This window comes from Amblyomma mixtum, chromosome 2, assembly GCF_055824585.1.
Source record: "Amblyomma mixtum isolate Tamu chromosome 2, ASM5582458v1, whole genome shotgun sequence".
Classification (NCBI taxonomy): Eukaryota; Metazoa; Arthropoda; class Arachnida; order Ixodida; family Ixodidae; genus Amblyomma; species Amblyomma mixtum.
In genome coordinates this window covers 270,139,149-270,156,782 of record NC_143013.1, presented here as the reverse complement: position 1 = coordinate 270,156,782, position 17,634 = coordinate 270,139,149, and the positions used below count along the sequence as shown (strand labels likewise).

At 47.1% G+C, this 17,634-nt stretch overlaps 2 protein-coding genes across 3 annotated transcripts in view; one reads left to right on the top strand and one right to left on the bottom strand.

The window, feature by feature from the left end:
* LOC149363982 (cytochrome P450 4V2-like) overlaps positions 1-17,634 on the top strand; it is a 284,143-nt gene that overhangs the window by 67,890 nt on the left and 198,619 nt on the right. The gene's annotated exons all lie outside the window — the stretch shown is intronic.
* Positions 2,613-10,719, bottom strand: LOC149363989 (carboxypeptidase M-like). Of its 2 annotated transcripts, XM_089573971.1 has the most exons (9): positions 10,507-10,716; positions 9,495-9,732; positions 7,904-8,001; positions 6,725-6,897; positions 5,720-5,901; positions 4,998-5,177; positions 3,862-4,014; positions 3,197-3,339; positions 2,613-2,959 (listed from the first exon to the last, which is right to left on the bottom strand). In XM_089573971.1, exons 2-9 carry the CDS (start codon positions 9,706-9,708, stop codon positions 2,837-2,839), a joined length of 1,266 nt encoding a protein of 421 aa, XP_089430097.1. In that variant the 5' UTR covers positions 9,709-9,732; positions 10,507-10,716; the 3' UTR covers positions 2,613-2,836. The 2 variants fall into 2 exon arrangements, with proteins under 2 accessions (XP_089430097.1, XP_089430098.1); XM_089573972.1 differs by lacking the exon at positions 3,862-4,014 and having other exon boundaries at positions 10,507-10,719.

The window sequence follows — 17,634 nt, the reverse complement described above, 5'->3', positions numbered from 1 at the left end:
AAGTCACAATGGAGGCGACCCAAGCACCATGGATTCTTTGTGACGGCTTCAGCATTCATCGGCCACCTTGGGAAAGCTTCTGGACAAAGGCCAGGGTGCGAATCTGGCATTGTTTGCCTCCACAGATGTAGTTTGCTTTGTGAATAATGGGAGTGCAACTTATCTGTGGTGGCGTATTCTGCTTATGAACTTATCACTAGCTATCACGCTTATCAATACGAATACCTCTTCTGCCCTTCGAGAGGGTAATGCAGCAAAGTTCTTGTCTACATCTGCGCAAATCACATCTGCATTTCCCACAGAATTCATGCTTATGATAACCAGCGTACACGTGCATTCTTGTCAAATGCCAGAGGGCGAAGCTGGCATTATTTTGCTTCGTATGCAGAGCCCCATAGATATGCCTGCATTCCTGCAAACCGCGCCAACGCACTCTATCTTGAGCGTCCTTCCCGGCATCGAACCCGGCGGCCGCAAAAGCCATCGCTATAGCCTGTCGCCATCAAAATGAGCGACACCCAACTTCACGGGTGTGTCCCCTGTGTCCCAGAATATGCAGGTCTTCATGGCAACATTAGGGCCGATGCCCTAGCTAGAGATTATACTACGAGGTGGAGCACACTGACTCTACTCTCTACCCCCTCTCAACCCATTTTTCAACCCGCCTAGAGACCCTCCGTCGAAATAGGGGTCTCTTACGCTCACTGCTTACGTTCATTACGTTCGCTGCTCTTTGCCACCTAGGCCATGCAGCGAGCAAAGAATTTTTCAGTCTTTGTAACCAGTCGCTGTTGTATGGTGTCGTTATTCTGCTAGGGAAGTCCAGTTGCCTGATCCCACTCCGAAAACCAGGAAAATCTCCGCTCGATTTAGCATTCTATAGGTCAATCAGTGTGGCCAACTGCATGGGAAAGATAGCGATCCTGACGCGCCTTGAACGGTACTATATAGCATCGCCAAAAGTGACCAGGTGACTGCTGGCGCTCGCAGGCTGCGGAATATTACTTTGATAACCTGTCCCTCGTCCTCCTTCTCTGGATGATGAAAAGTCACCTGCACATGCGGCGTGCACTTCACGCCTTTGCAGCGTGGTACTGCTTTGATCGGGTGAGCTGTGAAATGCCAAGTTCTGGATTAAAAACTGCACTTAAAGAAAATAGCCAATTGATAGATAACACCGTTATTTTGACAGACAGTAAGAGCCTTTTGTTGTAATGCCAACGCCGCTGCACCGCACTATGCGTAGCTCCTTTCAAAACCAGCGCCTGCAGCGGCTCCACGATGAGCAGCGCTACGAACGGCGCGCTCTATGACGCGTGCTGACAGGCAGGCTGATGATCAAGAGAGATGCAGGGCGCTGCCTCACTAAGAAAGGGAGAACGTTTCAAAAATTGTCTTCGTCCGCTTCCGTTGTTAGGCTCCACTCAGGTGACACTCTCTCCCACAGACGTAGAGCAGGCGCAAAGGCTAGCCGACGAGGAAGAGTAGGAAAGGAAGATAGGAGAAGGCCTCAGTCGGTCGGATCGGCCGTAGTCGGCAGGCGTTGTTGGGATATGTACAGATGTTATAGTAATAAATATGCTAATTAGGCACCAGAAATTGCGCGGAATGAGAAGGTGGTGCTCTGATGCGTCACTGTTATGAAACAAATGGTATGTACGTTATGAGTATGTAGTGGCGTAGTATGTCATGCAGTGTAATCTATATAATGACTGATAATCCACAATTGTGATTGGGGATTGGTAATCAGTAGTATCCCCGACCACTTTCGTCTTTTCCACCGTGGCGCATTTAAAACAATATAGCGGGTGTTGTTCAGCGTGTCCTCATGCCGCCCTCTTAAGGTGGTGACAGCCATTGTGGTCCGCCGGAGCCATTTCGCGCCGGTGCCAATTCGTGCCCGTGCTTCGATATCGCTCCAGGTAGCAGCATTACGGGGCTACGCGGTCTAATACAGCCCGCTTTTTCAGGGAAACTTCTAGCGAACACTGAAGCACTAGAAAGAATATGGGGACCAAACTTGGCATCTTGCTATACTGACACCCATTTTCACGTGTGTCAGTATAGCACGTGGCTTGCGTGCATCGAGGCCTTAGAGCAAGACGGTTTGCACACCTTTACTCTCTCTGTAACCTCGATCTCTCCCATAAGCGCGTTAGGAGAAGGCGCGGAGGCGAGGATGTCTGTGCATAGCAATCTGCATCTTCGTTCGCGGTTGTAGCGCGGGCGCTCTGAGTGCAGGTGTGGACGCAAGAAAACGGAGCACGGTGTCTATTCTAAATGCAATTACGCCTTTTCTATCGGAAATGAAGAACCATTGTTTGCGCGTGAGAAAGCGCACTTGCGTCCACTACTGAATGCACATAAGTTGGCTGGCATTTTCAATTGCAATGAGCGAAAAAAGTTAGAAGGAAATAGCTAGCTCCGTTTGCTTTTGTCCGCACTTCCATATCCGCGGAGAGACGCGAGAACGGATTCGGTACTCTTATCGCACAATCGCTGCCTCGGTAGAGACAGCGAAGCCGGCGAAATTAGCCGCTTGGTGTCAGAACGTACCATAAGTGGTAGTGGCAGCGAGGAACCAGCTATAAGAATGAATTCGGAGGAGCAAGTGCGACGAGATTCTGTTTATTGGTATGGTAAATGCCTGCCTTCTATTGCAAAGATTAAGAGCTTGAGTGATCGTTTAGTGTGCTGAAGGAACGTCAAACCGTTGTATTCCGTTGTGAAAGCTACAGTGGTACATCCAAGCACCCCTATGCAGGTCGTCTGAGTGTCTGCACTTTGCCGTCGCGCCCAGCACATGGTCGCATTCGCTCTGCTGTCCGAGTCCTGCTTAAGCCACAAGCTGCTCAGGCTTCTCGTGTCCCTCTGACTTGAGCGTCACGTTGAGGACTGTAAATCGTTCTTCTGGGACGCTGAAGCCCACCTCGGCCTTGTGGAACCCGCTTGCCGAAACCTGAAGAAAAAGCGAGCAAGAGGCTTTTTATAATAGAAGGGCGTGTCAAATGAGAGCAGATGGTCTTTCAATAGTTTGGCAACTCCTGGTTAATAGGTTTGTTAGAAGCAGATATGTTATACAGTATCGTGTTCTCGCCTCAATCTGACAAACCCAGCAGCCTGAGTGTTGTCTAGTGCCTTTAATTGTTCTTATCATAGCCCAAGCACAACGATGTTTCCTGGAAAGTGATCTCACCTCCAATGTGTATTGACCCGGCCTGAGGATCCTCCAGTACTCCCCTCTGGAGGATGTCTTAAAGCCGACTCTTCGGTTGGCGATCTTCAGAGATGCGTTGGCCACGGGATTGCCATTTTCGTCTTTGACGATGCCGCGTACGCCTGGCGAGAGAGAATAAAAAAAAGTTTAAAAATTACCTTCATGCTATATAGGTGAACAGTTTTTTTCCATCTGGCTTTTGGAACGAATATAATGATAAAAAACGGCCGGTGTAATACATGCTCCACTCCAGACATGGCCTCCGTCTCCTAATAGACTTCATCGCCTTTTTTTACTACCCAGTCATTTTCCGTCTCACTTTATCTATCCGCAAAATACATTCTGTCAATTAAGCAGTGCTGCTTATATAGGTCTTGAGCATTAGATAATAGTCGTGACACCTTCCGTTCATCCTGCCTTTTTCTTTACGCAGTATAACATTGGAAAGACTAGTATATATTATGCTGAAGTTGAAGCAGCGCCGCACCTTTGTTGTGTGTGGTTGCTCAGTAATGGCAGAGTTTAAAGTGGGAATATTGTGCGGCAAATCTATCCCAGCCTCCGGCCCGTTCGCCTAAGGTTGGAGGGAAGCGGAATATAGGCTGCCTGAAGGGTCTACATGGGGAATGGGTAGAAGAACTCGCCTCTGTGAACTTCGTCTAATAAGGCGAGGAGCGCAGGCTTGTTCTCCGCCCAGTAGTGAGCGAGTTCGCTGCGGGGAGGGTACTTGCAGCAGGCCATCTCAACGGTCACGTCCATGCAGCCGTCCCACATGTAGTTGTAGTCCGCCATGCCACCTGTGCCCCGAAGTGGCGGAAAAAGAATACTTAATTTGTTACCGACGATCGCATCATATCCCCGTGTCAGCGAATATGACACTGTCCTCGCCAGACTGGCTGAAACTGCTCCCACAGCCAGAACTGCTTATTCAAGAAAGGGTTACCTTCTTGACAGAGTTATCTTTATGGACAATTTCGGAACAACTTGAAAAGCGATCTTTACACGTGATAGTTCGGCTGGATCCAGTATCTTAAGTAAACTTTGGCTGATGACTTAAAGGGATACTGAAGCAAAATCTTAAAATTGAACAAAAACACTGAAAATAGATTCTCCGAATACACCGGACCTCGCGCCAGCACCTAGGGAATACCTGGCAATACTACAAAACTATAGAGGCAGTAGAAAGCGATATCCCCCGCCGCACAAATCTCTCAGCAGAGAGGAAGCTGTCACTTGGAGACAATTACAAACAGGCTCTTTCCCAAACCTACATATACTAAACAAAATGCACCCTACGATATACGCGGACAAATGTCCCTGTTGTGACGAAAAACCTACTCTATATCACATCGCATGGTCCTGCCAACACATAGATGTGGTCATCAAGGGTTCATCAAGGATTGGAACTGTTCGTTCCATGATTCCGTGAACTGGAAATCTTAAGATATGTTCTTCGATGCAATGTGCCCCCCTTCCACTACACCTGACACCTGCAGTAATGCCTCCAGGAGCCTTGTGGGATGCTCGAGAATAAAGAATAACGCGAATAAAAAGACGACGGTGGACGTCCTGCTGTCAAAGCCTCTTACCCTCAAACGTTTTCATGTACTTGTTTAAAGGTGAACGTGATGGTAGGAGTATGCAATTTGAACGCTCATTGATTAGGCGTCGTATGGTAGATAAAAAAAAAAAAATCCTGGACGTCACTGGGAGCGGAGAGTCCTAGCAGTAGGCGAATGACAAATTAGGATATAAGCGGCCAGAGTGTAGTATACGTTACCTGAGAAAGCGTACCAGGTAGCCCCGTTGACGGTGCCGTTGGGGTAGGCCACTGTCCCATCTTTGGAACAGCCCAGTCCCAGGTGCATGTTGGCGTGGTTGAACGAGTACACGCTGGCGAGGTGTTTGAAGACGTCATCGTCCGGCGTCAGCGACGGCTCGTTTCGCCGACTGTCATCGCCTGATGGAAACAATAGGAAAAGTGACGTATAGGCTGTATGTATTTGCGCACAAAGAAGTGCGCAGATGCGATGCAGCGTGCTCGTTAAACAACTCCATGTGATTGAAATTAATCTTCAGAAGACCACTATCATGTTTCTTGTAGGCAACGCGGTGCTGTGCAAGGATTATGTTCGCACACTGTCCCATAACAGCATTATCAGCGAGATGAACTCACCGCGTTGGCTGAGTGGTTATCCCTCGGCTCGTGAGCCTAAGGACGCGGGTTCGATTCCAACCGCGGCTGCTGCATCTCGATGGATGCGAAACGCAAGACGCACGTGTAATGTGCGATGTAAGTGCACCTTAAAGCACCCTAGGTGATCGAAATTGATTCTGAGTCCTCCATTACGGAGTTCCTCGCAGCTCATGTGTAACTTCGTGACGTTAAATACCATGCACCATATGATCCATGAAACGGTTCGCTCCTGTATGGGAGGCATTTTTCGGAAGCCCGGTGCAGGCAACCGTGTTTAGTTGGAGTAGACATCGGCCAGGACGTACCGAACACGCGCGGATAGTCGTACGGGTAGTCGACGACCAGAGCTCCCCCGTGGAAGTTTGAGGCCAGTACGAAGGGAATCTGTTTGCTCCATCGCCTCACTGCCTCGGTCTCCGGCTGCTCCTCTTCCAGCTGTAAGCGGGTCGGGAAGTTGCGGTTGAGATCCACGCTGCGGGCGTTCTGCCTGCATCGGGGAAGGAGGGTGTCACGCGTGTGAGCTTAAATTGGAAGTCTGTGCTGCAGTATAAGCAAGCATCAACCTAATGGTAGTTTAAATGGCAGACGCAGCCCTTGAAAATGCCCCTCATGAGTGAATTACACTGCCCACATGGAGCGAAAATGAAGAAAATGAACATTTTACTTGCTGCAAATTATGGAGGAAAATGGAAGATTAGCCTATTTATAATTCATATTTTGAAATTAGGTTTTTCTGTCTAAATACTCCTCACATCAAAAACAGAGGAAAAACTCCACTCTGCGCCATCCACATCGTCACACAGCGTCCCGTCTGCTTCTGTTCAGTCGCGTGGTAATGGTGGTTGCATAGTTGGCTCGCCGTTCGTTTGAACTGCTTCACCACTTTTTCTACAATCGCCGCACTCCTCCTTACCAGACCGAAAGACGCGGGTTCGATCCCGGCCGCGGCGGTCGAATTTCGATGGAGGCTAAATTCTACAGGCCCGTGTACTGTGCGATGTCAGAACCTCAGGTGGCGGAAAATTCCGGAGCCCTTCACTACGGCGTCCCTCACAGCCTCAGTTGCTTTGGGGCGTTAAACCCCCATAAACCATAATCCAAACTAAATTTGCAATGGGAAGTCAGAAGGTCTCATTCCCAGCTTGACCAGCGGCTCAATATTTCCGTTCCATTATTACCCCGTGACATGTGGCGGATCGTTCACGGACGAGACGCTAGGTGCCGCCAGAGTTAGACTTATAAAACCTGGTCGACCACTCCCGTCGGTATTTCGCTCTTAAGAAAAAGGCGAGCTGGGCACAGCTACGTACCGTCCATCAACGCCCATGCAGACGCCCTCCTTGGACATCGCGAATCCGTCGGGGTTCATGCTGGGCATGATGTGGATGCGTGTGTCGTCCAGCAGGTGTCGCACGTACGGATCCACTTCGTAGCGAGTCAGCAGGTGCGAGATCAGGTACACCATGAACTGACGTCCCAGCACCTGCACAGTTCATGTATATGCGGCGAGTATAGAAAAATGCACTCTGGTGTACGGGCTCTCACAATGCCCTTATTGGGTGCACGTCGGGCATACATCGCGAATAGCCCGAAATGCATACCAAGGAAAGCTGTTCACCGCAGAGACGAGACAGCGATAGGTCGTGTTAGCGTTTGAAATTCGCTAAATCAATCAATCTGTGGTTGAGGTGGAAGCTGAGGTACTTTTTAATAAACACTAGAGAATGCTGCTGCTGCAGACGCGATAATGATGAAGCAAAACACACCCACAGAAAGCTCTAGAACACACACACATACATACACAGATTCATGGTCAAGTTTAACTGCTATGAAGTAGGAAAAGGAAAGCAAGAAAAACTAGCAAAGCACTGATAGTCTCTTTGTTTAAGTGCTAGACACATGCGTGGTTGCGTAAATAAGTGCCCTATCTTTTGTATCTATTCCTGATAAGATTGATAGGTACCCGTTGTTTCACAACGCTAAAAAATTATGGCTGAAGCACAGGTATCTTTAATGCACACAGGCTGAAACAACCTGCTACTACATGGGGCCCAATCAAAGCTGGATAAACGGACCTGTCTCATCTTTCTCGTTCGTTGGCTCACAGAGATAAAAATAACCTCGAGGAGCTGGAGTGTATTTTATGCCAGTTCACTTTGTTTCGATACAATTTGAATTTGATTTGAATGTGATGCAAGCGAGCGACTGATCACAGTCAGGACCGATTTGGGCGCTGCTCCGCCGCTAGCTATATACCCTATACACTGTCACAGCATGCAGTCCGGCCGAATCACAAGGACCACATCCCGCTAGTTCACTGCAAAACGTCAGCACAGTGCCGATAGAGTTCGTCAGGCGTGTCGGAAGCGTTGTCACTCTCCGTCCCTGTGTGCACTCTCCCCGGGTTCATAGTTTCGCATAAAAAAACGCCACAAATTGCATCCTGCGGACAACGCAGCAGCGGAAAACGAATGTGCTAGTGGACGTACCTCGTCGCCGTGTATGTTGGCGACGTACTTAATGTTGGGCTTAAGAAGCGGCTCCTCGTGCGGGTCCTTGGTGACGAGGAGAACCCAGAGGTCACGTCCTGCAGCACATAGCGTGAATAGTTAAAATGGAGATGAAAGGAATTCACGCTGTTTGTCTCCTCAAGACTGCCATTCCCATCATACTCGATGAAAACTTGAGCGCATGTAAGATCAACGAATATTCTTAGACCCTGTATGATCCTGCGTGCGCACACATTTTCTGGTGATTATACTGGATTATAGTCACAAGTATATATATTTCTCTCTCTCTCCATTCCCTTTTCAGGGAGAGATGGAGAAGGCGGTACGTTAATCTGAAGAAGGTTTTGGTTTGCTATTCCACACTGGATAAAGGGAAAAGGCAACGTAACAAGGTAAAAGGTTTGCTTTATTGGTATATTGGGGTTTAACGTCCCAAAGCGACTCAGGCTATGAGGGACGCCGTAGTGAATGGCTACGGAAATTTCGACCACCTGGGTTTCTTTAACGTGCACTGACATCGCACAGTACACGAGCCTCTAGAATTTCGCATCCATCGAAATTCGGCCGCCGCGGCCGGGGTCGAACCCGCGTCTTTCAAAAGGGGTGTAGTAAGGACCAATGACGTCATTTAAGTGGTGGAGTTTAGATGTATATCTGTAAGCGTAAACTGTCGCGGTGAATAGACGCTTAGCAAAAGTTTTGAGTAAGAATTGCTTTTCGCTCCAGTTCTCGGCAAACCATGCCGAGCACCATCCGAACCTGAAGCCGAACTTATCCGCATTATAACCGAAACTTTCCGTCCGAATGACATCCACCATAAAAAAAAATATTCAGCACCTGGCAGGTTTTGACCCGGCGTCAGTTTAAACAGATCAGCTTAGCTTTCTGCTGCCTTAAACCACTCGTCCATCGCCATTTTGTTTTTCTTGTAGATATAGTATTTATATCAGTGAAATAGCGTTCTATGTAAACTAAAACTTACAAAGTCTTTAGGCACCAGTATGAAATCCAGTTCAAAACAAGACACATTCAAGTAAAAAGCTCTAAAAGAATAATGTGAGCCTCATGCGAAGTCTCACATCCCTTCGCGCTGTGTTTATATATCACCGTTCTCGTCAACTTTCATTCGTTCGCCGCGAATGCTTGAAAAGACCGCTGAGAGAATGCTTGAGTAGGCCGCTGAGAGAAAAATTGGTTTTGAGGAAAAGAAAGGCAAACAGACTGTCTATCTTCTCAATGTACACCTAAAACGCGTCATGAGTGAAGGGATGAAGATAGGAGTGCAGGGATGAAGAAAGGAGTGCAATGATACGTTCGTGAACCATCGTCTCAGAGGTTTGAATGTTTCTTGCATTAAAAACAACCAAGTCGTCAGTTTTCCCGCCGCAGACATATATAGCTCAAGCGAGTTTCTGTACGAAATCGACTGCATTATGACTTATTCTACATATGCGGTGCCAGAAATTAGTTTTAAATCCCACTTCTTGCGCTCAGTGTCAAATTGTCAAGCTGTTATTTAGGTGCCGAAAGATAAGCTCTCAATGCTGGCGATGCTGGCCTGCAAACCCACCTTCCACGGACTTCCCGATGCTGTAGAGATGAGTGAAGTTGGGGTAATTCGTGCTGATCTTCTTCAGGAAGGCAGTCATCACCTCGTGGTCGTAGTATTTGAGCTCTGCAGGCGTACCCTCTGAAGTGGGGGTGACGGACTGCGATGCCGCTCCGTGCACACAGAACAGGACGAGTAGCGGCAGCGCCAAAGAGGTCAGGCTGACGGACTTCATCGCCACAAGCGTTGTTGCAGCTTCCTGGACAGAGGCAGAGGGACGGAAGGTGCGGTTAACCAGCGCAAGTCATTCGCAAAAAGTTGAGAGAGTTGGTCAGACATCCTACAACGAAAAGTACAGAGCAGCGGAAAACGATAGGCATGTAGACGACACACACGGTGTCGCCTGTGTCTTCTTCATGTACCCATCGTTTTCCGCTGCTCTAGTTTTTTTTTTGTTGAAGAACGTCAACCTTCCACTCAGTGCGGGAATGAGCGGTAAGTACCTGTACATGCGAGGAATGTGGTAAGCGCATTTTCGCCTGCGGCTGTCGCAGGTTTCAACTCTAGTTGTATGGTGATAAGCTCCACGTTTTGGAGAGAAAAGCAAATGTTTTTAAGTTGAGCAGAGAACAAAGAAAACAATATGAATGAATGAATGAATGAATGAATGAATGAATGAATGAATGAATGAATGAATGAATGAATGAATGAATGAATGAATGAATGAATGAATGAATGAATGAATGAATGAAAACGGAAATAAGGGAATAATTCAAGATGGAAATAATGAAGGAAACAAAAGTTTTGTTATGAGCTGCACGTCTTGGATAGAAAAGTTGACGTTTTTCAGTTGAGCAGAGAAGAAAGAAAACAATAAGAAAGAATGAATGAAAGAAACGAACGAAGCAATCAAAACATAAATAAGGGAATTATTAAAGAAGAAGGAAATAACAAAGGGAGGAAAGAAAGCAGTAAAAAAACTACGAAAGAAGTAAAAAGAAAGAAGGAATTAAAGCAGGAAAACGCAAACTACCTCTTCCAAATGGATGCCTGAGATGGTGTCAGGTGCGAGGTCGGTAACACACGCAGCCGCGACACTCGGTGTATAACGCGCAACTAAAGATACGACGCAGGAATATACAATCGCTATTCGCGTGTCATCGGTTTCCGCATCACCGCCGGTGCTTCACAGAAACTCGACAGCAGCACTTGAGTTTCTGTACCCAATCGTAGTTGTGCAAGCTCCGGTAACAATCGCTTGCCTAGATGCGGCCGCGACCGAAGATTCGTTACGACCTTTCTTATCCGTGACCCGCCCAGAGATAAGCCCGCGAAGAACAATGAATAAAGGAACGTCATTTCACGGCAATAGGTGGGCGTTTACTTAATGTTAGCTTTACCGTCATATAATACGATGAAGCCTTAAAGAATGGAAATGACGAGATTGTTTTTTTTTTTTACATGTACCCGCCCCCCTTAGTCAAAAGGTGTGGGCGTTCTGCTACTGGTCATGGATACTTTACTACGTCCTGAGGTGCCGAATTTTTGTGGAAGGGAAGTTGGACGAGGCCTGGGGAGTCAGATTTCGTTGTTTAAGTCTCCGCCTCGTATGCTGGAGCTACCGGGTACCCATCCGTTTTTCGATGGGTGTACAGTTTGTCCTCACAGGGTACTAGGCTTCTCAGGGGTGAAATGCTTTGCCCAGCTTTGCTCGCCCTTCGATACATTTTCATTTAGTGGGCACTCCCCCCCCCCCCCCCTCCCCCTCTACCCCCCCCCCCCCCTTCCCCGCTCCATCTTTTTCTTTCTAATTGGCTTTTGCTTGGAAGGTTTCTTTGGGCGTTACACTTGATTCTTTTTTCTTCAGTTGGCTCGATCGCCTGCTATAACCTTATGTTAGGTGCGGGCTTTCTCCTACCTTTATTTTTTTGTGACTTCAACCGTAGGAGTCGGGCACAAAGGATGAAACGCTTTGTGAAATTGTGTCTTTTCTTTATAAAAATGGTCTATAGACAGTCTATAAACTTTTCATAGACTCTTTTGCCTTCCAATAGATATTTCTTTTTGTCTATCATTGACTGTCTAAATACAAAAGTCTACTAAAAGTGTATGGCCATAAATCTATAGATTGTCTCTAGACTGTCTAAAGAATTTGTATTGCCTATAGACTGTTCTCTAGGATTTGTCTATAGAGAGTGTTTATACTTTATAGGGAGAAGTATATAGAAAGTCTATAGTATTCGTGAAAGGAAAACAGTAGCGCCGAAAAAAAGACACAGCTGAAGAACGACGTAGGAGAAACCCGTAGGAGCGCGCTTTTCCTACGTCGTCCTTCAGCTGGGTGTTTTTTTGGCGCTACTGTTTTCCTTTCACGAGTACAATGAACAATCTAGCCCAAATAGAAGTTCTCTAGACAATCTATAGCTTGTATACATCTTTTTTGTAAAGGTTGACCCCACCTCGTGCACGCCGAAAAGATGTTAACCGTGGCGCTCTTTGGTCAAGTTATGCTTGTGCCCACAAGTTCGAACTTGTCATCATTAGCAGCAACTACGTACATGTTCAAAGTAAAACAAAAATTATTTAAGTAGCCGAAATTAAACCTGTGATATCCCCAGCGGCGTCTTCAGTAACGCGCACGGCATTTGAATTGACACATAAACTTAAGTGAAAACTATAAAAATGACTCCACACTGAAGCGACGGAACAGAACGTCATTAAGCAACAGAATATGCAACAACGGCGGAATTTAATGCTTAAACTATAGACAATAAATTACAGGAACTAAATTAGGCGATTTTGAAGGATCCGGCATTGTTACCAAGCCTGAAGCAGAGCGTTTGCTGAGGACGTTATCAGATTTATGACATGTTATCGCGGATATTTTCAATCGGGTTTTCAAACGTTGTGGTCTCACTTGTCTACGCGAAGCTCGACACTACAACGACGCCATGAGCATGAGTGAGTGCGTATAGCCTTCAACATGAAACAAAAAAAAAGCGACGCAAAGGGTTAAGCGCTCTTAAAAGAAGATTTCAAGACCGCCTGTTCTATTTCTGTAGTTCTAATAGGACAGGTTCAATATGCCTGTCTGTCTATAAAGCCCTTGTTGACGTCGTAAGGGTTTTGCCGAAGTCATGCGCTGTCTATCAACACAGCGAAGGTCAAAAAAAAAAAAAAAGACGCGACACTATCGCAAACCGGATGAGCGCGTCTCTCTCTGATGACGACAGGCAGACGGCGTAAAATGGACCTTTGGCCACATCTTCCGCTGTTCGCATTGCGTTTGGCGCCGATAGCACATACAAAGAAAGCGAACAACCTTTAAGACCAATGTGACATATGAGCCCGGAAATCTGCAGCGCGTCAGAGACTGATACGATTATCAAATGAGCGTCAGCAGCATAACAATTGGTAGTGGTTTAGCTCTGGTTAAACCTGCTGGATTGCGAAAGCAACGAGGAAAGAGAGAGAGGAGATGTAGAGCGCGCGGCAGCGGCGGCGGCCCCGGCAGGCTAGCTATGCACGGCTTCTGCGCATGCGCAACTGGCGAGCGTGGCAGCGGCACCTCTGAGTCACCCGCGCAGCGACGGCGGTGACGCGCCAGATGTGCACCGTGTGACGTCACTGCTCGCGCATGTTCGGCGACTCGCGTAGTGTTGCTTTCGCAACAAAAACGAATTCATTGGTTAAATAAATGTCGATAACTTTGCAAAATGAACCAATCATTTCATAGGGATGATCGTCACGGCTGCTCTGGCTGTGGATGAGACGCTGGGTCAATCTCATTAATTCATGGCGATTATGTGTACGGTGGATGCACTGTCCAAGCAGGACATTATTCCCCCGAGTTTAAACCTACAGTTTTCACAGAACGGAGGATTCAAAACTCGCAATTTCATATTATATTCAAGGATGCGGCTCCGTCAACGCCATCGCAGCGCCATCTTTCGGAGCGTATAGCTGGAGCGATATGTGGCCTGCTCTTTTACAAGAAGCAATGTCTTCTATACTAAGACGTTTTTCGGTGTAGCTGCTTTATGCCCTTCGGTAATTTGTAAATTCAATGAATTTGCAATGAATTTGAATTGACAAAACGAATGTACTCTGTTGAAGAAAGTGGGAACACATGCCCAGCACCGCTGCAACAGTAATGGCGTTTTCAGGATCGGGAAGACGCCATATTTATGTTTAAAGAAAGCGAAGTTGTGCAGCTGGCGACGAGGAGATCGCGTTATTAGGTGAGGAAACGGATTGGGAAACAATCATTCACGACAGCGAATGAACATTCAGCATGAGTCATAATGCGTATCCTCACACTACCTAATGAACAAAACCTCACGGTTTTAGTTGGTGTTTTTAAGGCGAAAGGATTTCTAGGCTATGTCGCCGGGGTCGTGCCACCAAAACGTGTCCGCGAAACGTGTCCGCAGCAGTTGTGACGTTCTCAGAAGAGATAACATCAAACGAGGGGTTGTAATGGAAAGAGGATGATGTGAGGATGCTGCAAAAAAAAATTATGTCGTTAGGATGATTAGTCAGTTAACTAGAGCCAATATTGTAGAAATAAGGTCGAAATAGCGCGGACGTCGGTATAGTGAGTGGGCGGCAAAAAAGTCGTGGACCGCAAAATAGTCCAAAAATAGGCAAATGAGTGAAAATAAAGTTTGAAATGAATCGAAATGTATTTGATGAGTGATAAATAAACAAACAAAAAGTTTCCTTGACATAAATTAATTAATTATCAGCGAAAGCCATTGGACGGTTGAATAGGCTGAACGGGAATATAGTAAGTCGACGGGAAAGCAACCACGGCGAGAAATTTGAGAAACCTAAGTGGTTGTTTGGGATAATTAAGATAAGGTAGAGTAAATAAGATAAGGTAAGAGTAAATAAATCGATCTTTAATTAAAGCAAAAGCTAATTACGCTAATTCAGTAGTTAAATTAACAAACAAACAAAACGAGAATGATAAAGAGAGGCGACGAATGCCGACGAGGCGTCAATGCTTTCGCATTCTCCCTATGCGGGCCGCCGCAGTGATCGCTGATATTTTAAGACGAAAGCCTTTAATGGCTCATACTGTCGTCCGTTTGCAAAGCCTGTCACACGCGTTTAATTCGGGAACTAAAAAGGATAGAAAACCTATGCTTGCTCCAGATAGAGGAGGAAAAAATGAACCTAGAAGCCAAGTTTGATTATTGTAGATTAATTAGTTAATTAATTATAGGCCAAAAAGTCGAAATTGCGTAGAAATAGCGCGGACGTCGATATAGCCACTATATATGACGTCACATCCACCGGAAGTCGTCACGGTATAGTGAAAATTGTCATAGAATGGTCGGAAAAACGTCGTATGTGTGTCAAATTAGATGGAAAAATGTGTAATTAAGCGTAATTAACACTTAAGATCCCCGAAAGATGTATAATTTCTGTATCGCTATAGCCACGAGAACGGTGTGACGTCTTATCCACCGGAAGTCGTCACGGAATAGTGTCCTCGGCTTTCGCCTCCCAACACTTTAGTTGTCAAAGTGTCCTCGCAATTTTTTAGCGTATTTCATAGGCTCCCATTCCTAGCTTCCGCGCGTTAGTCGTAGTAGTAGTCGCAGACGTCGGCGTAGTCAGATTAACCGGTTGTAACACGCCACCTGCCAGCCTTTAAGAGCTGCGCTCACATTTCGCATTACCGGCCATCGCAATCGTCTGCCAAATTTTATTTCTTCTAGCCTGCAATCGAGCACATCTTAGTTTTCTTAATTTTCTTTTTTTTATTTTTGGCTTGGAATTTCTACGAAATTGGCTTATAATCAAGGCCGCCTTAGATTCGAGCAGATGCGGGGTGTGGCCTGAAACTGCACTATCTTATACACTTGAGCATTCTTTCTAAATTACTTTACTGAGAGGTGCATGACCGTTCCACTGGGATGAACGATAATGCCGGTTTGACGACGTGACTCGTGACTGGCGTGTACCTCTGTATTCCAATTAAATGACCGGTCTATTCTGATCGCGATCGATGAGGGCGGTGACAAACGTACATCCTATCCTGGTGCACTGAATTCACCTCGAGGATCGAGCCTCTTCAAAACATCGACAACCGCGATAGAGGCCTGATGTCGATATGTACGCAATACACCCCTGCGCTCAGCTTCGCAGAATAACTCGCTCCCTTCGTTCTCTGACTTATCGACTTAATTTACGGTACATTTTGTTGACCTCAGTCTGCTGCACTCCTTATAGCGACCAACGGAGGGGCAATCAGCGTCAAATGTTTTGCGTAGCTTTACTTTGGTTTTATGCGGGTTTAACGTCCTTTCGGCGACTCAGGCTGTGAGGGACGCCGTAGTAAAGTGCTACCGAAATTTATATCACCAGAGATTCTTTAACGTGCACTGACATCGCACAATACACGGGCCTCTAGCATTTCGTCTCTATCGAAATGCGACTGCCGCGGCCGGGATCGAACCCGCGTCTTTCGGGTCAGCAGTCGAGCGCCATAACCACTGAGCCACCGTGGCGGTTTCAGCATAAAATTAAGTGCGAACAAGGCAATGAAAATGAAAACACCGAAACGAGACTATTTTAGCTCACAGAGAAGGAATACTAGTGAACTTGGATTTCAGTTTGATCACACTTAGACATTTGCGGGGAAGTATTAGTGATCGCGGCCCGCATTTTTATGTTTTTGCTATTGTGTTCCAGTTTCAGTTAATCTGTTGTCGTTTCATTTGAGGCCGATGGTACATCTTTGGGGCACTTCCACGAGAGATCGAAAACGCATGTCCGGTCGACATTTAAGTGCGAAAGCACTGCTTCACGAGGTCAAACTCAACTAAGAATCCTGGGCTGTCGCTGACCTTGAGGGCGCAAAAATAAAATTAATATTTCCTCGACAGGGTTTTTGAACCCGCGGCGGCTCGAACAGATAAGCTTCGCTGGTCACTGCACGAAAGCACAATGCTATCACAGCAGCCGATCACGCTTATTGTTAAACTGCAACACATTCACTTCTGCCACCAAAATTCTCTCCGACCTATAATCCGCCTTATCCCATTTCGCCAAAGGCCTGATATCCCGCACCGCGGCTCGGCTTCTACGCTTCTGGCGCCCCACCCGCCCCGTAACTCTTACCTGGACCCCCGCACACGCAGGCCTCCCGAGTAACGAGGAGGCCCTCTCCCTCGCCCGAGGCCTCACTTTCTGGGCCGGAGTTGTACCCCCTACGCCATCCCAGGAGCGTCTGCTTACCTTCAGAGATATCCTTACCCACTACCGAGATGCTCGGCGCGTTTACGCACCGCCGGCTCCCTCCCTAACCCTAATCCAGGCCTCCCACTGGCGTCGACTCCAGACCCGTACTGCTCGCTACCCATGGAGGAAAAAAAACTTCCTCCATGTCGCTACCCTGTTCTTCTTCATGCCCGCTACTCCAATCAGTTCCTCTCCTCCTGTAAGCTCTGCGGGAAACCGGGAGTCTTTATTCATATCCTTCTCACATGCCCCACTTTCCCACACCCTCCATCCCCAACCACGGCGGAGTCATACTGGGAGACTCTCCTGGCCAGCTCCACTGCCACTGACCAGTGCCGGATAATTACCGACGCCCTGAAGCGGATAGCCCTCCAAGGGCTGTTTTTTGCCCTTTAAAAGCAGCCCCCTAAGGGTTGCCTCGTGAAACGTGGCCCCCCTCTGCATTGCTTGGCAATAAGTGTTTCCACCACCACCACCACCCTGCGTTGTGCATTGTACATCGTCCTCTTCATAATCTTCCACCTGCAGCGCGAACAGATCACATCAGCTTAACCTCGATCAGAGCTTAACCCGAGTCTAATATCGTCGCCGGACGTGCCGACGACCCAGCACAGCAAAATCATGAGCCAACCGGGCTAAAGACACGCTTTCGCACATCTACTCGGTTTAACTACGTTAAAACCGCACCACTCTTTTAATCGACGACAAGAATGTGCAATGCTGATCATGGACTGGAAAAACCTAAGGAAAGCTTGTTTTTTCGAAAAAAAAAACACTTTCCCCTCAAAAGAAAAAAAATCACAAAGCCGGCTCAGTATACGGGCCTATATCCCGGCCTTTGGAAAAAGGCCGCTATAAATTGGAATACTGCGCAGATAGCAATACAGATCATTTCTTCTTTCGCTAC